Source organism: Babylonia areolata, chromosome 4, assembly GCF_041734735.1.
Source record: "Babylonia areolata isolate BAREFJ2019XMU chromosome 4, ASM4173473v1, whole genome shotgun sequence".
NCBI lineage: Eukaryota > Metazoa > Mollusca > Gastropoda > Neogastropoda > Buccinidae > Babylonia > Babylonia areolata.
The window spans coordinates 13,024,493-13,045,429 of NC_134879.1; the positions used below are offsets into that span (position 1 = coordinate 13,024,493).

The window sequence follows — 20,937 nt, forward strand, 5'->3', positions numbered from 1 at the left end:
CAGTGTATTAAAAAAAAGAAAGAAATCACCCCCCCCCCAAAAAAAAAACCCAACAGGACCAGCATAATAAAAAAAAAAGAGAAAAGAACTGAGTATCATGACAAGTATATGCACATGTTGCTGCCAATGCACTACTGATCCAAAGGCCCAGCAGATGTGAAGTCAGAGAATACTGCAGTAAGATTCTCTGTTATCTGTCTTCGTCTCTCCATTCTCTGACCAGTTCATGAACCTGAAAAAAAAAAAAAAAGAGGGGGTTAGGGGGGTTACAAAAGAAATCACTGCACGATACTGTGTAGCTAAATTTATCTGAGATATAAATAATGTTCTGCAGATATCCGAAGCCGCAACAACATGATTGACCTAGTCTGAACAAATCTACCAAGAACTGTGGTATGCTATACTGGCAACAAGCAAAATATGACACTGCAAAATCACGGTGTGCTGAGTCAAAACAACTTCGGCTGACTAGTTTGAAATTTTGATAAAACTGACTGCTGACCTGAGACAGACAAAATGACGACCCCAACAAGACTGGTGGGAAAGAGAAAGAAAACGGAAAGCTTCTTTCATGAATATCCACCTCCATTTCCCAAAATGTCACTAAATTCTGGACACGGGGTTCCTTGAAACTGAACACTAGACATTTGGCCTTTGGTGAAACTGATATCAAGAAACCACTGATGATTAAGACAACACACCTTTCATCTTCCTGGACATCTGAGTCTTTGTGCTCCATCCGATTCGACTCACAGTGGTAGTCCTCCTTCTCCTCCTCCTCAGGGTGAGAGTCCTCATCTTCCTCAGGGTGGTAGTCCTCATCTTCCTCAGGGTGGTAGTCCTCATCTTCCTCAGGTAGGTAGTCCTCATCTTCCTCAGGGTGGTAGTCCTCATCTTCCTCAGGGTGGTAGTCCTCATCTTCCTCAGGTAGGTAGTCCTCATCTTCCTCAGGGTGGTAGTCCTCATCTTCCTCAGGGTGGTAGTCCTCATCTTCCTCAGGTAGGTAGTCCTCATCTTCCTCAGGGTGGTAGTCCTCATCCTCCTCAGGTTGGTAGTCCTCATCCTCCTCATTCTCTGGGTGGCTGTCCTCATCATCCTCATTCTCTGAGTGATAGTCATCCTCCTCCTCTGGGTTATAGTCTTCATCCTCCTCTGGGTGGTAGTCCTCATCCTCATCATTCCCCGGGTGATAGTCCTCATCATCCTCATTCTCTGGGTGGTTGTCCTCATCATCCTCTGGATGATACTCATCTGTCCCTATGTGATCTTCTTCACCTGAGTCTTGGAGACGTACCTCTTGTGACTGGCGATGGTACATCCCCTCTGACACTTGGTGGGATGCTTTACTCGGCTTCTGACAGTGCCTGTCACCTGGCTTTTGACTGGCCTCAGTCTGTGTGCTATTGTTCCTAACAGCACACTGTTCAGCCTGAAGGCTTGGAGAATAGACTTTGCCTGACCGGGTCCTGCCAGGAGCAGACACATTGGCAACAGCGTTTGAGCCTGAAGAGGCTCTCTTGGACTGTTCAGAGACTGCCGATGCAGGAGGAGGAGGAGGAGGAGTCTTCATTCCACATGCGTGAGGCGATGACTTCATCACCCTGCACGTGTTGCCTGGGGCTGGGGGAGGACTGGATGGTGATGGAACACTTCTGGCTGGTCCCTGGAACATGGTGGGTTGGGTTGAGGGACGGGAGGAGCGGGTAGGGGGGCGAACTTTGCTCGGATGTGGGGCGGGCAGGCTGGCTCCTTCACTGTTCTGTCTGACAACCTGCTGACAAAAAATACAATCATTCAAATGCTGACATGCCAACAGATGCAAACTGCAAGCTGTGCATGAGGCAGGCAAGCTGACAGAGCTACCTAATGGTTATGATAGTCTCAGTTTCCAGTTCTCTCTCTCTCTCTCTCTCTTTCTCACCCAATCATTCACACTCTCTTCCTGAGAATAGTGGGTCGATGTCTTTTATTGCAAACGGCACTGGGAAAGACAGACTTCAATGTTCTGTTATTTTTAAACAGGTGTCATTGGGATTGCTTGCAAGCTCGTATCCATGGTTGGCACTATACATGAGATGGGTAAAAGTAGAGGGATTCAGTTTGAGGCAAGCAAGGCAAGGCAAGGCAAGGAGTTTATTTCGTGTGCCCCCCTGGGGGCACTGAAACATTACATACGTTCATTATTTACACACACCCAATAAATACAAAATTTGACCATTGGTGAGTTGTGTTGCCAGAATACTGTTTTGCTTATCATAGCACTTCTGTTTGAACCCATGTGTAAGATCAGATCTAGCAGCAGAAAAGACTCAGTGGTCAGACTTCAGTTTTAACTCACTCAGTACGGCCAGTCATCTCTTCTCCTCTACACAGACCCCTCGGATGTCCAATGGGTGTCTGAATGACCAAACCTTTAGCTTCCGTCGTCAGAATTGTGGTATTCTTTGTCAACATTCACCTCTTCAGTATAAGAGCCTTCCGCTTGCAATATTTTGATGATGGTAACTGGGGTGAAACACTGTTAACGTCATCTCTTTCGCCGTTCGTATGGAGAGAGTTAAAACAACAACAACACAAGCCTCCCTCTCCACCTCCCACAACACACACTCCCAAAACAAATGTCTTGAAAACTGAAAATGACAATACTCAGATGATTTTTTTTCCCTAAAAATCATGTTTAATTTAACATATGTAACAAGACCCACTTGTGCAAACTCTAGCAGGGTCTGATTCATGAACTTTTGAAAAATAATACTGGTCTGTTCAGGTGGAGAACTCAAAACTAGCTGCATCTAGTTACTTCCCTTAGTATATTACCCCTTCTAAATGAAAAAAAAAAGTCATTCCAACACATGATTTACCCTGGCACACGATGCATCTGCAAGGCCCAGAATCCATTCATTGCTCAATGAAGAACTGAGAATTTGGCGAAGCTGATGGTATTTGGGTTTTGCATCATAGGCAAGTTGCCCAACAATCTCCAGGTATCTTCTGATGCCCTCTAAAAACAAAATACGGACAGTGATGGCACCTTTAGCTAGAGACAAAGCAACAGTGTGTGTGCGTGTGTGAGAGAGACAGAGAGAGAAAGAGAGAGAGAGAGAGAGAGAATAAGGGATAGCAAAAGAGACCAAATATTCCTATTCAATAACATAAAAAAAACACACACAAAAAACCAACCAAACAAACAAAAAACCCTGATTTATCTGAAAGCAATCAAATCTGAATCATAAATGCAAAAGGTCAGTGTAAACATACATAAGTTGACAGCAGAATTCATGCAAAAGCAAAATGTGATATCAACACCCAACAATATTTTTTTTCTGACACTGCATATCTATTTCAAATTTCTGTTCAAACATTCATGAAATAAGTGAACTTAGACTGCATGTGTGAAATATACACTGGATTTAACCTTGACAACATAATGTGAATCTCTAGTAAAATGTAGAAAAATACATATATATATATATTGACTGCAAATAGAATGCTTGGTATGCTCCCTGGAAACTGCACCAACTGATATCATTCATAAAGCCCCATTCACAAACAGCTGATTAACTCACTCTGTACGGCCAGTCCTCTCTTCTCCTCTACACAGACCCCTCGGATGTCCAGTGGGTGTCTGAATGACCCAACCTTTAGCTTCCGTCGTCAGAATTGTGGTATTCTTTGTCAACATTCACCTCTTCAGTATAAGAGCCTTCCTCTTGCAATATTTTGATGATGGTAATTGGGGTGAAACGCTGTTAACGTCGTCTCTTTCGCCGTTCGTATGGAGAGAGTTAATCTTCAAGGCCAGTGAACAGTAAACCGACAAGGTAAGGACTCAGACGACAGGATGGTGATCACATTTTCCTTCTTTTTTTTTTGTTATTTTTTGTTTGTTTGCATAGATAAATAAAATGTTGTCTTTGTCACTTGTCACAGCTACAGGCATCATACACACACACTACAAAATAGTTGGAGTTTTCTTTTAGCTTAATCTCTAAAAAAAAAAAAAAAATTAACAGGTTACTTTCAGTTGTCATTTGGACACCAGAGATACATAAAAGGCTGATATGGCACCTTTGCTTGGACACAAAGCAACAGAAAGAGACACAGAGAGAGAGAAAGAGCGAGAGAGAGAGAGAGTATTAAGACATCTTGCTACAGCGCATATTCCTGAAGAATAAGGGATAGCAAGTTTCAGTTTCAGTAGCTCAAGGAGGCGTCACTGCGTTCGGACAAATCCACACACACTACACCACATCCGCCAAGCAGATACCCGACCAGCAGCGCAACCCAACGCGCTTAGTCAGACCTTGAGAAAAAAAAAGGTGAATAAATAATAGATAAGCGGACATAAATAAGTAAATAAATAAATAAATAATAATTATAATATATAAAAAAAGGGGTAGTAGTAATAATAATAATAATAAATAAATAAATAAATAGATATATAAATAAGACAACAATGATGATAAATAAGCAAATAAATGTAAAACATGAAGACACACATTCACACATACACCCACACATGCATAACAGATATGCCCCAAACATGCAGTTTCACAGATATGATGGAATGCCAACAGCACCCGGTGTTCCCAGGCAGTCACCCATCCAAGTACTAACCGGGCCCGACATTGCTTAACTTCGGTGATTGGACGAGAACCGGTGTCTTCAACATGGTATGGCCGTTGGATAGCAAGAGAGATCAAGCATTCCTGACCAATAACTAAAACAAAACTGACCTAAATTATCTCAAAGCAATCAAATCTGAATCAGAAATGCACAAGACCAATGACACACACCTACAGTTTCTTTTAATCAATGAAAAGTTCAAAAGAATAAACTAGACTTACCAGGATATGGCTTTGTTCCAAAGCAGGCTTTCAAAAATCCTGGTATATCTTCCATGTATCTGAACAAACAACATATATATTTTACAAAATAAACATCTCTTTTGTCATGGTGGAAAAATGTGTCCATACATCTGTCTCACAAAGGGTATTTGGCTGAATGTCTCTATTTCTTCTCACTGGTTTATTGTCTATTCAATAGACCGTGAATTAAACTATATGTCTCTAAAGGCGTTGCAGTGAATTATCATTATTTATCTATTTTCAGTCAAAAATGCCTGCTGCCTAACAGAACAGCATCAGATAGACAGGTTTAATCTTTATTTAAAGCCATGCCTGTTGCACCAAAAGACAAATTTAAGTCATGTTGGAAATACAAAATCATAACTCGTTTATCAAACTGAACAGTATCAGTTTTCTGTTACGTAATGGTATATATATGCAAAATGCTGTAGAAAATGATGGATCCATTTCTTATGTACTAATTCAGTGAATAATCTTTTGTTGTTGTTTTTATTTTTGTTGTTAAACAAGCCCCTTTTCTGTTGCTTTATACACATAAATACATGTCGTATAACAAAAACAACAAATGATAATGTTGAATTAAAAAAAAAAATGTACATGCTCTCATGATGAAGAAAAGAAACTATGGACAGATACAGAATGCACACGTACAAATAGATATCAAAACCAAATGCATGCCTAAACTGCAATTGTTTATACAATTGCAATATAAAAAAAAAGAAAAGAAAAATAATAGTGAAAGAACAAACACAAGGCCAGTAAGAGCAAAAAACAAAAAAAAAGAGAGAGAGGAATGTGAAGAAACTGACTGTATTTTGAGGTCCCGAACACATACATATCAAAACCAATGCATGCCAAAGTTTCAGTTTCAATTTCTCAAGGAGGCGTCACTGCGTTCGGACAAATCCATATTATCATTATTATTATTATTATTGTTATTATTATTATACTCAGCGTTTACGCCTAATCTTGAAAATAAGCCCTAGACGTTTACAAATGGAACACATATGTAAATATCAAAAAGGAAAAATTGAACACAAGATACCAAACATCACTGAAAACTATTCATCCACCTCCGCACCCCCATCCCCCATACAATACACACAAGCACATGCGCACGCACACACACAAGTCATAGTACATAATCGTAAATAGTACACAATCAAAAATACCACCAACAAATCCTGAAACTATCACAACTCAGTCACTCACAAATAGTCACTTTAGTTCATACTGGAAATGGATGATCAGTTGAGAATTAATCTAGAGGGAAAAAGGTGGGTCTTCAGACTGGATTTGAAAGATTGCAGCGAAGATGAGTGCCGGAGAGGCTGAGGAAGTTGATTCCAAAGAAAGGTGGCTTGGTATGAAAAACTGTGTTGGGCGTATGTTTTGGTTTGAGCAGGGGGGATCCTAAGCATATGGGTGTCAGAAGAAGAGCGGAGTTGGCGTGAGGGTATGTGAGGATGAATGAGATCAGAAAGATACTGTGGACCAGAAGCCTCAATGGACTTGAAACAAAGAGAGACAACTTTGTAAATAATTCTTTCTTGAACTGGGAGCCAGTGTAAAGTATGAAGGACAGGACAGACATGATTAATTATTAGGAACAAAAGACAAGACAAGCAGCATGGTTCTGGACTTTTTGAAGCCTAGCAATGAGATAGCTGGGTGAACCAACAAGCAGGCAATTATAATAATCCAATAATATACGCTACACCACATCTGCTAGGCAAGATGCCTGACAGCAGCATAACCCAATGTGCTTGTCAGGCCTTGATTACACGCTTATATATTTGTGTACCTATCAGAGTGGATTTCTTTTTACATAATTTTGCCAGAGGACAACACTCTCATTGCCATGGGTTCTTTTTCAGTGCGCCAAGTGTGTGCTGGACACAGGACCTTGGTCTCTTGTCTCATCCAAAAGACTAGACGCTCACTTTCTTCTTCTTCTTCTGCGTTCGTGGGCTGCAACTCCCATGTACACTCGTATGTACACGAGTGGACTTTTACGTGTATGACCGTTTTTATTCCACCATGTAGGCAGCCATACTCCGTTTTCGGGAGTGTGCATGCTGGGTATGTTCTTGTTTCCATAACCCACTGAACTCTGACATAGATTACAGGATCTTTAACGTGCGTATTTGATCTTCTGCTTGCGTATGCACACGAAGGGGGTTCAGGCACTAGCAGGTCTGCACATATGTTGACCTGGAAGATCGGAAAAATCTCCACCCTTTACCCACCTAGGCGCCGTTACCGAGATTCAAACCCGGGACCCTCAGATTGAAAGTTCAACGCTTTAACCGCTCGGCTATTGCGCCCGTCAACGCTCACTTTGATTTCCCAGTCTCTGTATTGGCAGCTGAGTGTCTTAACCATTCTGCCGCCTTCCTCCTTGCATGCCTAAACTACAACTGTATACACAACTGCAGCGGGAAAACCCCCCCAAAAAAAACGAAGAAAAAGAAGGAATGAAAGAAGGAACACAAGGCCAGTAAGAGCAAAAAAAAACAAACAAAAAAAACAACAACAAAAAACAAGAGAGGCAAGGCCTTCAAGACTCACTTGTGATAAATTAAGTCCCCTAGCATTAATTACAGAGTAATTTCCCTTCTTTACTATCTGCACCAAAACGTTTGCAAAATAAATAAAAATTCCATGCTTAGCAAAAGAAGTTCCTGTGTGAACAAAAAATGATAATAATGACTCCTCTTGTTGTTGTGTCAGAATAAGAGGTCAAAGTGCCAAGTTTAGAGAATACAAAAAATATAAATATAACAGTCAATGCAGTTTGCATATAATTAGGCTTCTTTTTTTAATTTTTTTTTGGTGCCCATCCCAGAGGTGCAATATTGTTTTAAACAAGATGACTGGAAAGAACTGAATTTTTCCTATTTTTATGCCAAATTTGGTGTCAACTGACAAAGTATTTGCAGAGAAAATGTCAATGTTAAAGTTTCCCACAGACAAACAGACACACGGACACACACACACACAGACAACCAAACACCGGGTTAAAACACAGACTCACTTTGTTTACACAAGTGAGTAAAAAAAAACCAAAGAAAAAGAAGGAATGAAAGAAGGAACACAAGGCCAGTATGAGCAACAACAAAAAAAAAAAAAAGAAAAAAAGAAAAAGAAAAAAAAGGGGGAGATGTATGTGAAGACACTGACTGAATTTTGAGATCCCGAACCCTGTCCTTGTTGTTGAGGGCACTCTCCCATGGCAGCTTGCCTGTCAACCACTCCAACATGCAGTAGCCAAGGATCTCCAGATCTCCTCTTCTGGATGGATCTGCACAGGTCAGACAGGCTCCATCAGTTTAACAAAATCAATTAAAACAAGAGAGGCAAGGCCTTCAAGACTCACTTGTGATAAATTAAGTCCCCTAGCATTAATTACAGAGTAATTTCCCTTCTTTACTATCTGCACCAAAACGTTTGCAAAATAAATAAAAATTCCATGCTTAGCAAAAGAAGTTCCTGTTTGAACAAAAAATGATAATAATGACTCCTCTTGTTGTTGGGTCAGAATATCATATCAAAGTGCCAAGTTTAGAGAATACAAAAAATATAAATATAACAGTAAATGCAGTTTGCATATAATTAGGCTTCTTTTTTTTAATTTTTTTTGTGCCCATCCCAGAGGTGCAATATTGTTTTAAACAAGATGACTGGAAAGAACTGAATTTTTCCTATTTTTATGCCAAATTTGGTGTCAACTGACAAAGTATTTGCAGAGAAAATGTCAATGTTAAAGTTTACCATGGACACACAGACACATGGACACACACACACACACACACACACACACAGACAACCGAACACCGGGTTAAAACATAGACTCACTTTGTTTACACAAGTGAGTCAAAAAACAATTCTACTTATAAAAAGATGATGGTGCAGTAACCGAATGGCTGGAGCTCTGGACTTTCAATCCAATGGTCTTGGTTGATTCACTTGTGAAAACAAATTAAGTCCATGTTATGACTCTACACTTTGACAAATTCATTTTCTCTGGAAATACTTTGTCTACCAATACCAGATTTGGACTGAACATAGTTGGGGAAATAAATCTTCAAAGTCATAGGACACAAGTCTCCGGATTGAGCCGCATTTCTAGATCATGAGCGGTTTATTTTGCTGAGACTTCTGGTCCAGAAATTAGTAACTGAGCTCTTCCCAGTTGCCAGAATGCGTATTTGGGTTTGAAGACAGCATGATATTGTGTTTCTTGAATCTACCATATCTCTCACTGACTGAGATTCAGTTGGCCTAGCACCAGTACACAGATCTGTGCAGATCTGGAGAAAACAGCTACAGTGTTGCCGTGTTCCTGAGGCAATGGCAACTCTCCAATATGGTGAACTTAAAAAAAAAAATCTAAAATAATGAAACACATAAAAAAAATAACATGATTTAAACGGTGTCATCATCTCGGATACAGTAATGAAATCTTTTGATCTTGGTATTGATGCCTGGCAGAATTCAGGGTGGCGTTTTTTTTCCAATCTTTCTTGCTCAGCATGTCTGCCAGCCTACCAGTGTTTTCATCCACTTTGTGTGTGTAAACACATGCAGAAGATAAAACACAAAAATTAAATTTCAAGTTAGTTATGTATTTGGTGGGCTATGGAAACACAAGCATAGTATACACATGCAAAAGAACAAACAAACACAGACATTAAATATCAAGTTAGTTATGTATTTGGTGGGCAATGGAAACACGGATATACCCAGCACATCATACGGCCCTGAAAACGGAATATGGCTGCCCTAACAGCTGGGTAAAAATGGTCATATATTTTTACGTAAAAGCCCACACATATATGTGGGAGATGTAACCCACAACTGCCGAAAGAAAGAAAGAATCAAGCAGATTAACAACAATAACAATTTGTATTTGTATTTGTATTTCTTTTTATCACATCAGATTTCTCTGTGTGAAATTCGGGCTGCTCTCCCCAGGGAGAGCGCGTCGCTACACTACAGCGCCACCCGTTTCTTTTTATATTTTTTCCTGCGTGTACTTTTATTTGTTTGTTTTTCCTATCGAAGTGGATTTTTCTACAGAATTTTGCCAAGAACAACCCTTTTGTTGCTGTGGGTTCTTTTACGTGCGCTAAATGCATGCTGCACACGGGACCTTGCTTTATCATCTCATCCGAATGACTAGCGTCCAGACCACCACTCAAGGTCTAGTGGAGGGGGAGAAAATATTGGTGGCTGAACCGTGATTCGAACCAGCGCACTCAGATTCTCTCGCTTCCAAGGCGGACACGTTACCTCTAGGCCATCACTCTCCATTTAACTAGATCCATCAAAGTTCTACTGTTATGGGAGACCTCAACTCAGTAATAACAAAAAAACAAAAACAAAAAAAAACAAATACAAAACAAAACACCACACACATGAAATGTTTATTATCAAAGCTTACTTTCCCCCTTTACTAGCATATAAGTTTTACAATTACTTTATGTCAATGCTAGTCTCTTGACCATTTTTATAGAAAACTTCTATCACAAGTGATTTTAAGTTCCATTTAATGTTAGTGATTAAAAAAAATCTTTTTTTCAGGGCACATAATTTATAACATTCAAAAAAATTACCACATATCCATGAAAAACAGTCAAGACATCCTGTAATTATACAAAAAAAAAAAAAACAACTGGCTAAAAAAAAAGGAAAAAAAAAGGGAGAGAGAGAGAGACAGACAGATAGATTGATATACTCACATGCTCCCTTATGAGCATCCCGGCTGGTATATTCTATTGTTCCATCGTGTGCCCGTTTAGGATGCTCTGTGTAGGGTCTGTGACCGTCCTCTGTGTGGTAACACAATGCCAGGCCATAGTCTACCAGATACACCTGTAAAAACATACAGATAAATAAAACAACAGAGTACATTAACACTACTCACAGACAATTAAACACATATGGGAACGGAAAACAGTGAGGGGAATTAAAAAAAAAAAAAAAAAAAAAAAACAGCATGGAAAAGGAAGAACATTCATCCAAACAGGAGTTTGTATTATACTCCATATTTGGTGATACATATACTTACCATGTCAAACTGATGCAAACTAGGCCTATCGGTTTGCTCTGCTTGGCTAACAGTGAAAAGATGAGCTGTCTTGCCCGGTCCGCTCTTAGCCAATCAAACGCTTCTAAAAGCTATAAGCGCTGAATCATTCCTTTGGCCAAGGCTCTCCATGCCATCTTGTCAGGTTTATGCTCTGTCTTGTCTTACGCTTTTTTTTGCTATTAAGAGTATTCATTTGGCCTGATTTTGCTGCATGCGGCTTGTGTTTATTGTATTCTTACATTCTGTGTACTCGATTCGACTCGGCCCCCTCGATTCGCTCGTTTTTCTCTACCTCTAAGTCGATCCTGTTTTTCCTTTCTCTGTTGGGGATTGGACTTTCGCTGGGTGCCTAAGCGCGGGTACTATTTCCCCTTATTGTGTGTGTGTGTGTGTGTGTGTGTGTGTGTGTGTGTGTGTGTGTGTGTGTGAAGACTATGTTATGCAGCTTATATGAAAGCGTGTAATTTTCATGCAAATAAAGACCACAATGGATTTGATTAAACACAGAAAATACTGCCATACACTGTTTGCGGTAAACCCTCTGAAATTATCAAGTGTACTACAATGAGCACACTGGTTCAAAAACATTTTTTTCTTTGTCATCCAATTTTAATAAGTCAACATTTTGCAATAAAATGAAATTGAAATCTTCAAAGATCTTCTTTCTTTCTGTCTTAGGATACTACATTTGAAAACATAAGTATGTGTCAGTTGTACAGACATTCAATCTATTGTTTAATTTCCCTTGTTTTTGGGGGTGCATGTGGAAAATACAACAACAAAGAAAGAAAGAAACAAACAAACAAACATCTTTCTTACCGTCATTTCCATTCTTCGACCAGAATCGCAAACATCTAAAGAGTAACCTGAGAGAATATGTCCAAATTAACTCTCTCCATATGAACGGCGAAAGAGATGACGTTAACAGCGTTTCACCCCAATTACCACCATCAAAATATTGCAAGTGGAAGGCTCTTATACTGAAGAGGTGAATGTTGACAAAGAATACCACAATTCTGATGACGGAAGCTAAAGGTTGGGTCATTGAGACACCCACTGGACATCCGAGGGGTCTGTGTAGAGGAGAAGAGAGGACTGGCCGTACTGAGTGAGTTAACCAACTTTTTCTATAGAATATTGTAAATGTATTTATACCTTTATCTGATAACAGATAATAAAAAACAAAGCTGCAATCAAGTAGCAAAGATATATATATATAAAGGAAGTTGTACCTCTCTGGTCAATCCTTACGAAAATGAAGACAAAGTTGTTTGACAATATTTTACCACCAGTGTGAAGAGTTCACCTACCTGGTTCAAATCTGTTTTTCCGTTACTAAACCCCAACAGTATGTTCGCTGCCTTGATGTCAGCATGACAATAGCCTTTGTCATGAATGTACTCCAATGCATCCAACTGTGAAGAAGAGAATATATCAGCAGAGATATTATCAGAAACTACATATCCATGCACTTGAGTGTATTCTGTGTGTTCACGTGTGTGCGTCTGCGCTTTTCAAACTTAAACATTCAGCATCATAATTGTGCATTGCAGAATGGTAAAAATCACAAACTGAACACACACACACACACACACACACACACACACACACACACACACCAAACCCCAGCTCATGAGGGCATATCTATCAGTGACTGTCTTGTCAGCAAGGCACCAAATTTCACAGCAGCATCACTGGTTATTTTCTGAAAAGACTTACACAGGGATGGTTTCCTCCACCACAAGTGACTGGGACTGATGAGATGATGATATGAGTACTTATATAACACATATCCCTGGTCAGAGACCAAGCTCTAAGTGCTTTACAAACACAGGGTCATTTGCATAACAGGCTGCCTGCCTGGGTAGAGCTGACTGACAGCTGCAATTGGGCGATCATCATTCGTTTCCTGTGTCATTCAATCAGGTTTCAGTGACACACACATATACACTCAGACATGAATGCTGACATGATTACAGGATCTTTAACGTATGTATTTGATCTTCTGTGTGCGTATACACATGAAGGGGGTTCAGGCACTAGCAGGTCAGCGTATGAGTTGACCTAGGATATTGGAAAAAAATCTCTACCCTTCACCCACCAGGCACCATTACCGAGATTCATGTATACACACGAAGAGGGTTCAGGCACTACCAGGTCTGAGCATGTGTTGGCCTGGGAGATTGGAAAAAATCTCTACCCTTCACACACCACCAGGTACCGTTACCTAAATATTTGAACCCAGGATGCTCAGATTGAAAGTCCAATGCTTTAACTACTTGGCTTGACATTTTTTTCTCTTATAGATTTACCAACACTGTCGCAGACACTCATGTGTTGCATAAAAGCCCGATTTCTCACCATTCGGACACCGACAGCCAGCACGGTTTTCTCGGGAAGGGAGCGGCCTCTCTGCTCGAAGAGTTTCTGCAGGTTGAAGCCGAGACGTTGCAGGACCAAGAAGCGATGCTGGCGGTGACCTCTCTGGTGCTGACCTGACCCCAGGAACTGGGGCACTCCCAGGTATTGCAGCCCCCTCCTCCTCGTCCACCCCTGTACTGCACACACCACACACACAAGATGTCAGCCAAAGAAGGGGAAAAAAATCAGCAAGTTGATTGTGAAGTAGAAGAATAAGATGAAAGCAGAAGAACTCAACAATGTCAACACACTCAACATTTATAGTTGGAATCGCATACATAAAGAAATGAGAGATATGTCCAATAACTCTTTTCCATCATGAAAGCGCAAAAGTGTACGTTAAAAGGTTCCTTCACATCAAAACATTGCAATCGCAAGCTCTTTCGAAGGGTGATGTTACAAAAATACCACATTTCCAGAACAAAGTTGGGTCATTGAACCCCTCACTTGACCATCAGGTTGTTGAGTAGTAGTTGCCTACGATTAGTTATACCAACATGTTTACTATAGAATGTTTGTAAAGTGCTGATTTATACCTTTATTGTCACAGATATAGTGCACTGGATATAAATAGGAATTACTTTGTCATCTAATGAAAAATTTTGACATAATTTTACACCATAGACCACCTGTACAAATGTTTTTTTATACCAACAGTATGTTCGCTAGCTCTGAGTCACATACAATAGCTTGTATGTGTCTAATGCTCAACTGAAGAGATATCAGCAGAGTTTATCAGTAAACTACAATCCATGCCTGGTTATCTGTTGTTACACTGGTGGTGCGCTTTCAAGTAAAGCATTAAATTGGCAGCGTTAAAAACCAACTGAACACACCCCACACCGAAACAAAACCACCCAACCCAGCTAGAGGATATATTATGACTTCTTTCAGCATGGCATTACACACACAGGGTATTTACTGTAAGATTTAACCGGGATGGTTTCCTCAAGTGACGTGTGACTGATGAGTGTGATATGAGTACTTTGTAGATCTTGGTGAGAGTCTGTGTTTACATTAAAGTATTTGCAAAGCCCTGCATGTGACGATGACATGCCATGGCAATATCGTTTGTCTGTGTCATCAATAGGTTTCAGTGCAAACACCACTGATAGCTGACAATGATTACAGATTTTAACTAGTATTTGATTCTTGTATGCTATACACACAAGGGGTTCAGGCACTAGCGGTATTGTAATATTGACCTAGGAATGAAAAATCTCTACCTTCACCCACTGCATTACGAATTCATGTTTACACCGAAGGTTCAAGGCACTTAGCATCTGTCATGTTTGACCTGACAATCAGAAAAATCTGTACTTCAACACACAGTCGTTACTAATTGTTGAAACCCAGGAAGCTCTTGTAAGCCAATGCATTTAACTATTGCTTGACACTTTTTTCTTTATAGATTACCAAACACTGTCGCAGTATTACATGTATTGATAAATGCCGGATTTTATCACATTCGAACACGACAGCCGCCCGGTTTTTCTTGGAATGTTTGCGGTTCTCTTATCAGCTAGAAGAGTTTCTGCATTTGCTAAGCACGTGACGTGCAGACCAAGAGCATGCTGGCGGTGACTCTTGTGCGACTGACCAGGAATTGGGCCGTACCCAGTATGACACCCTCCTCTCGTCCACACTGTACTGCACACACCATACACACACACACAAGATGTCAGCCAAAGAAGGGGAAAAAAATCAGCAAGTTGATTGTGAAGTAGAAGAATAAGATGATGAAGCAGAAGAACTCAACAATGTCAACACAGCTCAACATGTTGATAGTGGTAACTCAGCTTTAAAAAAAAAAGAGGAAGATGAAGTCACAGTACTTTGTTCCATCAGCACAAAGCAAACAAGTGTTAATGTTAAAAGGTCTTTCGCTTCATCAGGTCTCCGCACTCAGCTCTTTCAGATCTGGCCTTAAAACCCACCTCTTCCCAAGATAGACTCCCTCTCAAGGCCTGACTAAGCACGTTGGGTTACGCTGCTGGTCAGGCATCTGCTTGGCAGATGTGGTGTAGCGTATATGGATTTGACTGAACACAGTGACACCTCCTTGAGCTACTGATACTGATACCGATACTGATACTGATGATGATGAACGGTGACTGGGATGGTGAAGACGCTGACATGGGTGTCCAGTTAGGTTTTGGGATTATGTGACAAAGCTGGAATCTCATAAGATAAGATAAGAATAACTTTATTATCTCCAACTGGAGAAATTTGGTCAGGTGGATTATCACAACATAGACAAGTAAACAACATGGGGACCATAACTGTAAAAGTCAACAACAGCTTTTACGAATATTACGAAGATACAGGAAATAACTAGTATTCTTAAAGTAAAAACAGAAAGAATTAAGAAACATTATTTGAATATGATTATAAACATAGCCTACTATACTGCACATTGATTACAATAGACAGATAAGATAAGAATAAAGATAAATTGCGGAAAACTGCAACCAGATAATCAGCACACACCCGAACCCCACCCACCCCACACACGCGGATTACTTGATTAAACAAGAGTAATAAACATATGTTCTCAAATAAAAGCATTTCACATATTCGCTTTTAAAAACATTGCAATTAATTATTACATCGTAATTATTAAACAGAAATATATTTCTTCTTCTTCTTCTGCATTCGTGGGCTTCAACTCCCACGTTCACTCGTATATACATGAGTGGGCTTTTTACATGTATGACCGTTTTTACCCCGCCATGTAGGCAGCCATACTCCGCTTTCGGGAGTGTGCATGCTGGGTATGTTCTTGTTTCCATAACCCACCAAACGCTGACATGGATTACAGGATCTTTAACGTGCGTATTTGATCTTATGCTTGCGTATACACACGAAGGGGGTTCAGGCACTAGCAGGTCTACACATATGTTGACCTGGGAGATTGGAAAAATCTCCACCCTTCACCCACCAGGCGCCATCACCGTGATTCGAACCCGGGACCCTCAGATTGACAGTCCAACGCTTTAACCATTCGGCTATTGCGCCCGTCATTTACAAATTCAAATTACAAAAAGAAACATACTGTGATTCATTAAGATACAATGGCATAAAAGGTAGGCAGCTAACGACACCAAAACCTCATAAAATAACCCCCAATGAAATATGGAAAGATAACAGAAAGTTGTCACACAGTGACACAGTCTGCATTCCACGTACTCAAGTCTGGTTTTGCAGCTCGTTGGTAAAAGTGGAATTCACAAAACAGAGGTCCGTTATCCAAAGGTTCCTTTGTGCGGGCCATTCACACATGCACACAGAAAAGCAAAAGAAAACAATTGATTTCCAATGTGTTATTGTCAATGTGTTCTGATTAAAGCATTCTCTGGTTATAACTATCTAAATGTTTCTTTGAACAACAATAAGAAAAAACCAATAGCAAAACAACACCAAACAAACCCAATTTATTCCTTATGAAAGAGAGAAAGAGCGAGATTTCACATCACCCTACCACTCTGTGTGTGTGTGTGTGCATGCGCGTGTGCGTGCATGCGTGCATGCATGTGTGTGTGTGTGATCCGCAACTTCTCTCAACAACTGGACTGTTGTTAATTCTTATTGAAGTAAGTAACACATTCTTTTCAGCTTCTGAATACCAGTTGGATTTTGCTTCAACCAGTATCCATGAAATAAAATCAGGATACTCAAAACATAAAATACTGAAAATGTTTACATAACGTACAACTTTGATAACAAACGGTGAAATCTGGCAAGAAGATCCCCCAGTCACATCATAAGCTGGAACAGGAAACAAAACAATTGTTGATTTTCAAGCATTCAAGTCACACTCAAGTTTTTCACTAGATGTACAAAGTGCTGATGATAAAATCAGTTACTGTATTTGCACACACATGCAAAGACGCACACCTGCACAAACACACACACACACATACACACACACAATTTATTTGCACACATGCACATACTGAGAAACTGTTCAGCAAATTCCCTCTTTGGAAGACACGAAAGGCTTAATAATTCAATCCAGAAAGAGTTGGTTTCAGTTGGACTTGACAGCTTCATTATATATTTCAGTTAACACATAATGAATAAATGATATACATTCAATGCTGAAAGGAGGAGATATAATGTGGGCTGGACTAGGCAACTGTGACAATGTCCAAAACTTACGTAAAGAAGGCAACAGCAATACAAATTTTGTCTCCCCAAAATATATTCTTGCAAACATAAAATCACCTACACACATGTATACATGAAGGTCGGCACACAAATTTGCATACAAGTCCATAAGCCTTACCTGTGTAGATTAGTCCAAATCCACCCTGTCCAATTATTTCACCAAGCTTCCATGTTTTTTTCACTGGCTGAGTCTGCAGAAGTATCTCACCACTCGGAAATCGTTCAGGCAGCTTATGCCCTTTAGCCTTCCCTTTCTGCACACACACACACACACACACACACACACACACACACACACACATTTCAGACATGCACAGACAAGGATGTATTTAAACACACACACTGGACTTATGTTGTTAAACAATACTCAGTCATGCCTTTACACAAAACTACAATTATGATTAAGTCATATGGAAAAAAAAAAAAAAAAAAAAAAAGTTTAGACAGTTGTCCCTAAATTGGCACCTCATCACTGAATGGCTGTAAAGACCAATTTTGGAACTGCCAGCTCTGAAGCAGGAGACACACACACTCTCTCTCTCTCATACTAATTGCTATCTATACAGTCCCATCTCTAAAGTAATGGCTGATCAAAGAATGTCTAATGTGAGTCTTGATCAACAATATGTAAATTAGCATAAGGAACAGAAGGAATACTAATACACAAACACAAAGATGAGGCTGCATTGATTGAGGGACTGAGTTAAAAAAAAAAATTGAAAGCCAGACATGTATACATACACAATTAAACAGACAGGAATACAGACACATTAAAACTGACAATTATTGAGATAAAAGAGAGACAAACATAGAGAATCTAAGCAAACTATTACAGTGACATAAAGACTGATATACTTTAACTCTTCTGGCAACTGACAAAATGAATAATAAGATGAGAAAAGATGTGAGTTTTCACCTGCATTTTTTTGGTCAGTTACTTGACATAACCCCTTTCCATGCAGTTATCTGCAACATAAAACTGACTAATATTATTAATCAGGCCCTGTTCTGTACAAGAAATACAATTGGATCTATTGTAACAGATCGAGGTATGAAGTTCAAGAAAAGGCATAAACATTTAAACATTTTAGGCTTGACAAAAGGCAGAGCAGAAACACACAATCTCTCTCACGCACATTTTATTATGAGTGCACACACACACACACACACACACATTCTGATTCTCTGAGCACACAAGATTTAAAAGAACACTCTACATTAACTGAAAAAAAACCTATTAATATCTAAACTGAAGCAAAGAAAATAAAAATAACTGAAGCTTCATTTTAAAGCATAATATGCTTGATAAACTTAATTCCTTCATGAAATAAAGTCACTTAATGTGTGAATGCTTTCCTTCTTTCACACACACACACACACACGTATTTGTAAATAAAATATGGTATACCTTCACATATGTACGTTGTTGGTGAGATTACAAAATAAGCTATAATATGTTGGCAAAGTCAGCTTCAACCAGTTAAGTGTGGTGCAATGACCGGTACACTTATACTTGGGTAATTTGTCAGCTGACACTTGCAGTTCTAATAATATACATGCAAAACTGAAAAACACAGAAAATGTATGCCCTGGTATTTTCTTCTCATTGCTTCTGTCTTTCACACTTTTTCTCTCAAAAATAAATAAATAAATAAATAAGTTTTTAAGCATTTGTGGTGCTGCGGAAAAGTCCGCACGCTTTGATATCTTGTAACCGAAACTGAAACTCCCCAACATTGTAAATTATCGAGAATGCAATACATGCCAACAATAGCAACCATCCAGAGAACAGTAGCTTACTAAGCATGTAATGCCAAATTTGATTTCTGTCGACTATGCAGATGCAGACATGTAACTTTTTAAGTTCGGATATTTTCGCAATATTTTGGACGGGAAACCTCTTCTTGAAGATGATGATTGTGACATGGGTTAGTCTTTCCAAGTGACATACGACTTCAGGCACAGCAATGGTGGAATTCTGGAATTCAGAAAGTGAGGATCACCAAAGACACTGATTAAAAAAAAAATACTGATAATAACAACAACAAAAACGAAAAGAAGAAAAAGTGGCCAACCTGTCCGTGATCGAGTGTATATTTGGAACACGCGGAAGACAGTGATGGGAGTTGTCGCACTTGGAAAAAAATCCCCGGAAAACGAAAACCCGTTTTTAAGGTAGCCAGTCATTCGAGATTGTGGAAGCAACCGGTTCGCCATAAGCGGAAATAAAATCCGACAAAAAAAAAAAAAAAGCAAAACCGAAAGTGAAACTAATTTCCCCCATTCATTTTTATTTCATTTTTGAATTGCACTGTGACGAAAGTGTATCTTCAAACATTTTGCATGTTTTAGTTTCTTGAGCACTTCCAAAACTGTTATGGTGTTTCATGTTTGACATACAGTTTACTTAGCTGTGTGTGTGTGCCAGTGTATTTACCTGAATATAACTATACACAACTATGTATTCAACTCTCTCTCTCTCTCTCTCCCTATATATATATATATGTGTGTGTGTGTGTGTGTGTGTGTGTGTGAACACACACACACACACACACACACACACATATATATATATATATATATATATATATATAGAGAGAGAGAGAGAGAGAGAGAGAGAGAGAGAGAGAAACATGCAGCTATGTATGTGCATGCATATTTTGTTTGTATGTGCACACATACAACTTTTTTGTATTGAAAATATTATCGTCAGTTTTATCTGCTGGTGAGACAGGTGCAATAGCCAAGTGGTTAAAGCGATGGACTTTCAATCTGAGGGTCCCGGGCTTTGAATCTCGGTAACGGCGCCGTGTGGGTAAAGGGTAGAGATTTTTCTGATCTCCCAGGTCAACATATGTGCAGACCTGCAAGTGCCTGAACCCCCTTTGTGTGATTTTACAAGCAGAAGATCAAATACTCCAGTTGAAGATCCTGTAATCCATATCAGTGTTCGGTGGGTTATGGAAATAAGAACATACCCAGCATGCACACCCATGAAAATGTAGTATGGCTGCCTACATGGCGGGGTAAAAACAGTCATGCAAGCAAAAGTCCACTCATGTACTTACCAGTGAACATGGGAGGTGCAGCCCATGAACAAAGAAGAAGAAGAATCTGCTGGTGAGTTTATGTTATGTAAAAATGTTGTGTGAAGCATGATGCCACCATGGAGCAAAATGTCCATATATGATGGCATATGTTATGTTTGTGTGTTTAAATGTGTGTGCATGTATGTGTGTATGTGTTTGCATTGACATGTAAATGAATATATAACCTGCCAGTTTTCCTTTGGCTCCAGAATATATAACCAGATACAATACCACATTATAATACTTTTTTTTCCCTGCCCTATCATTCCCAACGTGTCAGTGTACATTTCACTTT

At 39.5% G+C, this 20,937-nt stretch overlaps 1 protein-coding gene and 1 non-coding gene across 5 annotated transcripts; both read right to left on the reverse strand.

Annotated features, from left to right (window-relative positions):
* Positions 1–46: 46 nt before the first annotated feature.
* LOC143280874 (uncharacterized) lies at positions 47–19,680 on the reverse strand. 4 transcript variants are annotated; one of them, XM_076585616.1, is made up of 13 exons: positions 19,629–19,680; positions 18,470–18,519; positions 17,672–17,807; positions 17,096–17,151; positions 16,573–16,642; positions 13,324–13,520; positions 12,273–12,377; positions 10,613–10,745; positions 8,052–8,172; positions 4,848–4,906; positions 2,862–3,001; positions 702–1,771; positions 47–232 (listed from the first exon to the last, which is right to left on the reverse strand). In XM_076585616.1, the coding sequence occupies exons 2-13, from the start codon at positions 18,473–18,475 to the stop codon at positions 163–165; spliced, it is 2,163 nt and encodes a 720-aa protein (XP_076441731.1). In that variant the 5' UTR covers positions 18,476–18,519; positions 19,629–19,680; the 3' UTR covers positions 47–162. The 4 variants fall into 4 exon arrangements, with proteins under 4 accessions (XP_076441731.1, XP_076441727.1, XP_076441729.1 ...); XM_076585612.1 differs by having other exon boundaries at positions 702–1,774; XM_076585614.1 differs by lacking the exon at positions 19,629–19,680 and adding an exon at positions 18,962–19,049 and having other exon boundaries at positions 702–1,774; positions 17,672–17,812; positions 18,476–18,519.
* LOC143281800 (5S ribosomal RNA) lies at positions 4,569–4,687 on the reverse strand. The gene has a single exon (XR_013055177.1). It is a non-coding gene; the product is annotated as a 5S ribosomal RNA (ribosomal RNA).
* Positions 19,681–20,937: the final 1,257 nt, after the last annotated feature.

Coding starts and splice junctions, on each gene's coding strand:
- LOC143280874 (XM_076585612.1), bottom strand. Junction 4,907..8,051: donor GTTCGGGATCTCAAAATTCA/GTCAGTGTCTTC, acceptor TTGTTTGTTCAG/ATACATGGAAGATATACCAG. Junction 233..701: donor GATGTCCAGGAAGATGAAAG/GTGTGTTGTCTT, acceptor TTTTTTTTTCAG/GTTCATGAACTGGTCAGAGA.